Source organism: Cyprinodon tularosa, unplaced genomic scaffold (assembly GCF_016077235.1).
Source record: "Cyprinodon tularosa strain WSP-4 unplaced genomic scaffold, ASM1607723v1 ctg8, whole genome shotgun sequence".
NCBI classification, from domain to species: Eukaryota; Metazoa; Chordata; class Actinopteri; order Cyprinodontiformes; family Cyprinodontidae; genus Cyprinodon; species Cyprinodon tularosa.
Window position 1 is genome coordinate 745017 of NW_024039562.1, and position 7394 is coordinate 752410.

Genomic DNA, 7394 nt, shown 5'->3' on the forward strand with positions numbered 1-7394 from the left:
AGTGGCCCTAATCCTCTTCTGTACAGCATATTAGATTTAGTTCGTAAGCGGTTATTACTCATATGTGCAACACTCATCTTTATTGAACACTTACTGTTTTCCTTACCCCAAGTGTAAATGTTATTATTAATGGGAGCAAATACCAACATTGTGTGAGAGAATATAAAAGTGGCCAAGGAGTTTTATTAATCCTTAAAATAGTGGCACTAAATAATCTGATTTACTTCTGTCAGACCTTACAAATATATATTGGACTCAAAAAAAAATGCACAATGAAGTCTTAACCTTCTTAAATTAACATTGTCTATACAAAACTATTTCTCCAGTGTGATAAAGTTCAATCATACATTTATAAAACAGATTTTTTTTTGGTAAGGCATGCAAGGAGGAAACAATGCTTGTCTATCTTGGAAACTTAAGCAACCTTATGAAAAGCCATCTTTTTTTTTTTTTTTTCAAGATTTAAATGTTTTTTTTTCCCGCACGAATAAATAAACCAATTCCTCTTGGTAATAAGAAGTGAAATATGCGTTAAAATGGGACAGGGGCTAATATCCAAAGGAAGTACAAGGACATAGCTACAAAATCGTATATGTGTTTTTGGTAATTCATTTCGTACTACATCAACAGATTTAAGTGAATATCATGGCTATTTTCATGGTTATAAAATGCAATTAAATTGTCTTAATGGTTTTATTTCGGAAATGTTAATTCAAAAGGTTTAATAGTTCATTGCAATGGATAGATTTTACTTATTTTCCAGAGACAATTTAACACATTAACTGGAAAGATTATAGCACAAACATTTTCCTAATGGCAATAATGATTAACCCTTCGTAAATGCATGTATTGATCTGAATCAGATGTAGTCAGATAATGTAACTGTGTCATTAAACAACATCTAGCATACATTATATTCAAGTGTTACTTCCACTGTCAGTCACTTTCTTGATTAAAATTTCTACATCTTTACTTTCCCTTAGCAAAAAGTAGTTTATTCATGTATACTAAAAGTGCACTAATTTCATACTTAAAATCAAGCAGTGCACTTAGAGTTTACTTATTCTAAACTATATTTTATATACTTAACAATAGTATAGTCAAGTGTACTTGACTATACTATTGTTTACTTTATTGTTCAGTAAAGTATACTTTAAGTATAATTCAGTAAACTTAAAAATGTCCCAATTTAGTTCGAAGAAGTATACTTCAAGTACACTAAAAGTACATTGTTCGGTATACTTTCTAAACTTATACTTAAGTATTCTTAATAGAATTTACTTCAAGTATACTACCTTTTGCTAAGGGTTGCATTGCCTAAACCTTCCCAGTTACAACCCAGTTATTTATGCCATTCTTTGTATGTCAGTCATTAGAGCACTTCTTGTTATATTTTATATATTTTCCATCATTTGTTTGCCATTTTCCTGTTTTAACCGTTTGATTTTCTAGAAGTGTTATATGTATGTTTGGCTGCACAGTGTCATGATAGAAATGAGAGGTCTATCAAAATTATTGAAATTAATAAAAAAATAAAATAAATCCAACATTTCTACAGATTGTTTAGCTGTCTTAAAGTTAACGTAATGACCGCCAACATTGATTATGGGGTTTTAAGAAAACTGGGATCCTCTTCTTTTCCGCTATTCCAAAGCACGTGGATCCCTCCCTGATGCTGACAGTTGCCCTCGCGCATGCGCATTGGGATGAAGGGAATTTTCAACAGCTGAGGAGGCGTACCTAGCTAGAGGGGCTAACACTTTAAGGTAAGCTACACAGGTATACCTGTGTTTCTGTGGGAAAAGAAAGCGGGTTATCCGGATAGAAACCTGTTTAGTCTAACTTACGTATTTGCTGTTATATAAGGTCAATGTGTTTAAAAAAATGTCTCTAAACCAGGCAAGGATCATGGTTACGATGGAACGCCCTGATAGCTAAAAGCAAACGTTAGCTAGGTAGCTGTGATGAATGGGCGTTCGCTGCTTCGTTTAGTTTCGGGTCTTCTCGGTTAGTATTTTGGGGTTGATATGGAAAATGTGTGAAAACGCTGCTGTGATGATTTATTTCTGTACATTGAAGTGCGGCTAATGATGCTGTCGCAGCTGATATACGCAGTGAAAAAGGAAGTGCTTGCTAGCTCGCTACATGGTTCTCACTGGGTTTATAATGGAACAGGAAAAGCCAGATTCGCAAAGAACGGAAACCACATCCTATTGTCAGGAGAAAAAATAGAAAAACTGTATAATACAATAACTACACGTCAAAAAAAATTTTTGGGGGGGGGGTAAAGAATTGTTAGGCAAAGCTAAGCTGCACCTTACACATTTTACATTTCATATTCTCCACCTTAAATGTTTTTATCCGTACAGTGACTATCCTTGCATCAGTCACGGTTATAAACAAGAAAACAATTAATGTGGGTTGAGTTTAACAACATCTAGGTACCCACACAGTGCATCCTGACATCCCACTCAAACTACTGATAGGCACAGAATGCATTACACTGCCTCTCTCACGATCCTCTGTCCTATCTACATTATTACAAATTAAGAACAGACACTGATTGATTCATGATTTAATTTATTTATTTTTTCTAAACCAAGCTTTTGACAGTATGATCACTTATAGCCAAATTCAGAGGTGGCAAACTGTACTTCTCTGTTCCATCCCACAAAACGTTGGCACCGCTTTTGTCCTCTACTGATAAAGTTTTTAAACTGTGGGAAGGTTTGGACCCAAATTTGCCTTTAAAACCATGAAACTGTTGATTAGTTTATGACTCTATGTAACAACCTTGTATTTCGCCAGCAGCAAGATGACCTTTCCTTATTTGTTAAGAGGAATAAAAATGCCTTTTTTTGATGATCGTTCCATGTATTTTTACAGGTTGGAGATTGGCGAGAAAGAACCCTTCTGTTGACAATGGCTCTTCAAGACGATTGACCTCAAACCACATTAATCTGACTCTTATTTAACAGAGCAAATATCCTCATTTTCTAAATTGTTTGTGTTGCACTGACCTGTTTGTCTGGAAACAAGTTATGCTTTGAGACGAAGAAGAGATGTCCATACAAAGACAACCGTACAAGATACTGCATTGCTCCACCAACTGGGGGAGGGGTTGTGTTTAGATGATGGACTACTGAGTCTATCTGTTCTCCTTTCTCCAAAACATAGCAATTTAGCATGAGTCAATGTACCAAAGTCAGTTATTCTTGCCGGAAATGGGGCTCGAATGTGGCATCCAAATTCAAGGTGTGCCTAAAGGGCTAAGGCTCTCTGTAACTTCTGAATGATAGTCTGTTGCAAATAATGGATGCCAAGTTAAGAGAGGACCTGTTTCGGAGGTATGTGACTGCACTGGAAAAGCGTCTGGAGGGGGGATATACGGGGAATGGCACAACACTGGACAGAGACAAAAACAGACACAAGGAAAGCGAGGCCCTGCTCTCCACGGCCACGGCTCTGCTCGGAGCCTATCAGCCTGATCCTGGACAACGATTCCGCATGGTGCGTTTCTACGAGATGGTGGAGAACTCTCTCCGATGCCAGAGAGGAGGCAGCCTGAAGAGCCTGGAGAGGGCCTTTCAAACTCTAGAAACCATCTGCACTAATCTCCTGCTCTTCCCTTGGAAAAAAGAGTTCCGATGTATAAAGGTGAGTGTAGTTTACTGTGGTAATGAGTTTAGAGGTGCAAAGGTTTTATTTTATATCAAAGATGCCATAAAATCATTTTATTTCGGCTTACAGGAATGTTTCTGAGCTACACATTAAACATTAACAAACAACAAGGTCATACATTGGTAGAGGCTCTTATTTTAGCCTAAAATAGTTTCATGTTTCTTAGACTTCTTTTCTGATCTTTTTCATGGTTATTTATGATCTCATAATGTCACTTGTTACATATTGGCTTGTTTTTTCAAAAAGGGTTTAAACCTAGACTGTTGTTGTGTCTGTGTGAAGAGTATTTGGATCTGTGTATAAGGAGGAAAAAGAACCATGACACATTAATGTTTTTCAATTATAGAAGTGAGATTAAGCCTGAATGTGTGTAGTTGTTTTCTTCTTGAAGAGTCACCGTAGTGGTCATCTTTAGCTGCCAGTGTCCAAATATAAAAAAAAAAGCCTAAGTATTTTGCAAAGAAATGTAACTTATCAGTCACATTTAAACAGATTCTGTTTTTATCTGACATTTTGAAATGGTGACATGTTAAAGATTTACTCAGTTTCCTCCTAAACAGACTAAACTTGGTATCCTGAGCCTTTAAAGGACCTTTCTTTGGAAATAGAAAATGATAAAGTTTATTACGATGTTTACATGAACATGCAATAATCAATTTGATAAATTTCAACTAAATAATTTTTTGTTAGAAATTATTGTTATGCATGTTTAGAATGTCTTTGTGTTATTTCTAAAATATAAAATATTATATGATTTATACATTTTTAGACTGAGATGTATTTATCTTTACAATATCGGGAACAGTTGTCTCTGCTACCTTTATAAACATGGCGAGGACATTACAAAACAGCCATTATGATTTGATGTCTATTTTAGGTGAATGCTTTGTTTTTTTTTTTTTTTTGTTTTTTAACAGATTTTATTTTCTCTTCTAGACCTTCACTGGCCCATATGTGTACCATCTGCAGTCTGCCATTTCTGATGCTGAACTCCGAACACTAATGCGTACCATTGGATATACCTGTGACCCTGATTCCCAGTTCCGTTTGCTGGACCACCCTGGCGACTCGGATCATCTCCGCCAGTTAGCCTTTGAGCTGTTCTTGTCCCAGGCAGAGTGTCGTCTTCTCGGGGAGGTTGTGGCTCTCGCCCGCGGTGCAGCCTCGGAGCTCGAAGCGCTGGAACTCCGCCGGGATTGTAGAGACGATGCTGCTGGCTGCGCCGAGGCACTGCGCAGACGTGACAGCCTTGGGGCAGATATTTCTCGCTTGTCTGTTCGACCACTGGATATAGAAAGGCCTCATACCCACCACCTGAGACGAAGCAGCCGCCCATCCAAGTCTGTGGATGTTACGGATGGCGCAGGTCACTGGCATCCCGCTATTAACAAGCCTGTTTTGAAGGCGTCATTGAGCCTTAGGAAGGAGCCTTTATTTGTAGATGCAGAGGAGGATATGAAGGATGAGATCATCAGGCCCAGCACCTCTGCATCCTTTTTCTCTATCGCAGCTCCCCCTTCCTACAGCCCTGTTGCAGACTTTTTCCCAATGCAGTCACCTCCGCCAGTTGACCCATACGCATCGTACCATATGTCGTCCTTGGACGACATCGACTTGTACACCGAGAGAGGTGGCGTTGGAACAGTAGGAAGGCAAACTCCATCTCGACCACCATCTAGAGAGCCCCGTGAGGCCAGGGATAGCTGGCTACTGAAAGCTCACGGTAGTGTGAAGTGTCAGGGTTGTGGACTGGCATGTTCCACAATGGCGTCCTGTCAGAGGTGCGACATGATTCTTTGCGCTGCTTGCCATGACGTAGACCCATCCCCCTGTTGTGGCCTCCAGGAATATCACCCCAAATCCCCACGCCCCCTTGACGGATACATTCCTGTGAAGGAAAAGTTGTCAGTCTACTCAAATGCTCAATCACACCCCCATCTCCATCCCCACCCCCTAACCCTAACCCACTCTCATCCCCATCCTCACCCCCAGATGTTAGAAAAACCTCTCATGCCCACCAAACTGTTTCCTAGCAAGTCAGTTGCTATGACAACGCCAAAGGCAGGGAGCACAGAGCGTATAAGCATTGGGGGCTCACGATGCGGGTTTTGCAACAAGCCAGGTGCAACACACACCTGCGTAAACTGCTCTAAGGTGTCTTGTGACTCTTGCATGGGGTTATATGCGAAAGATATGTGCACACGAAAGAATCCTCAGCACAACTTTGTGCCCAACCATCAACTCAACTTCAAATCTGGCACCATATCACACTTGGTGTACCGATGAAACAGTCCAGTCCTTATATCCAATGTAGTTTTGCACTATTGATTCGCCTTAGCTTAAATAGTTAATTCTTTGGTTTCTGTGTTGATCTGCTGGTTGCTTCTTGAACCTGTACATTTCCACTCCCTGACAGTAGGCCTGTGGAATACACGCGGATAGAAACATATCATTATCCCCGCTCTCTGCTAGGCATGGGCCGGTGTGAGATTCTCATGATTTGAGTGAAAAAAAATTGATCTTCTGAAGATTTCACCAGTTAAAACACAAGCATTAGATCAATCTGTAGGAACAGAACTAAGGAAATTCCCTTTGTAGTTATAAAATCTCTTTTAAACTCCTTATAACCCATTACCTGTAACCAGCCCATGCCTACCCTCTGCCTTGTAAAGCTGCAAGCATTTTCCCTGATTCTCATCAGTTTAAACAGCTCATATGCTTTTGGGCATCTTGTTTTTTTTGCGTTTCCTGTTGTTCTCAGATTTTTATTCTTTTCAAGGCGAAAACTGGACAAAGTGGCTAAATTACATCTCATTCTAAATAAAATCCATGCTAATGAACACTATATTCTTCGCCGAACTTCTCATCTAAAAGTTCTTCTAATATATGAATATATAAATAAATAGAAACACTATATATTTATGTATGATTGTGTGTATGTATCTGTAGAAAAGACCTCTGAGCTTGCCTAATAGTAAAATATGTTTTAGAAAACTTGAAAAATGTTGGAAAAAAAGTTAACACTGGAAGTCATTAACTCTGTTCTCTCTAGGACAATGTGAGACTGTTCAATGGGCCTGAGATCTGCCGTTGGCATTCTCTGATGTGCGTCGTACATATGTTGGAATAGAGTGGAAGATATCCTAAAGAAACAAATATATTTAAAATATTCCTTGTAAATTTTACCCTGAAATATTTGTGATTTTTGTATTTTCATGGCTCAGTTTTAAAAGCTGCTGTGAAGTAGAGAAGTTAAAGATGTTTGGCACTAATTTCTGTCAGACAGTTGGGAGTCAGTTACAAGTCGTGTCCCGTTCATTAATACACCCAAACCGCACATATTTCATCAGGGGGTTCACGGGAAATCTAATGCTGGTTAAAGACGTTAAATATTGGTTGGTTTTAGGCAGTATAAAGATTTATGCTCCTCAATGGTTTGTCTACCTCGATTGAACATCAGCTTTCATGCAGTTGGACATTATGGATTCTACTAGCCTCAACATCCACAGGGGAAAAAAACGAAGAACAAATCATTTAATTAGTAAATTGTAACTGAGTAGTTATGTTTTAACCTCTGAAAAATATACAAGCTCAATATAAACTATTTTAAGCATTTATTCAGAATAAGCTGAATAATTAACAAAACAAAACCTGTAAATTGTAAACCTATAAAGATGCTTCTTTCCATTTAAAAAGAAAGTAGCAAAGCCTAA

The 7394-nt window shown here is 38.5% G+C and overlaps 1 protein-coding gene across 1 annotated transcript; it reads left to right on the forward strand.

The window, feature by feature from the left end:
• Positions 1-1671: 1671 nt before the first annotated feature.
• On the forward strand, positions 1672-6226 carry spata2 (spermatogenesis associated 2). Its single transcript, XM_038271478.1, has 3 exons — positions 1672-1766; positions 2887-3657; positions 4618-6226. The coding sequence occupies exons 2-3, from the start codon at positions 3313-3315 to the stop codon at positions 5965-5967; spliced, it is 1695 nt and encodes a 564-aa protein (XP_038127406.1). The 5' UTR covers positions 1672-1766; positions 2887-3312; the 3' UTR covers positions 5968-6226.
• The last annotated feature ends 1168 nt before the right edge of the window (positions 6227-7394 follow it).

Excerpts from the sequence above, each read along its gene's own strand:
- spata2 (XM_038271478.1), top strand. The coding sequence starts at position 3,313 with ATGGATGCCAAGTTAAGAGAGGACCTGTTTCGGAGGTATGTGACTGCA. Across the intron at positions 3,658-4,617 it reads AAGAGTTCCGATGTATAAAG|ACCTTCACTGGCCCATATGT; the intron begins GTGAGTGTAGTT and ends TTTCTCTTCTAG.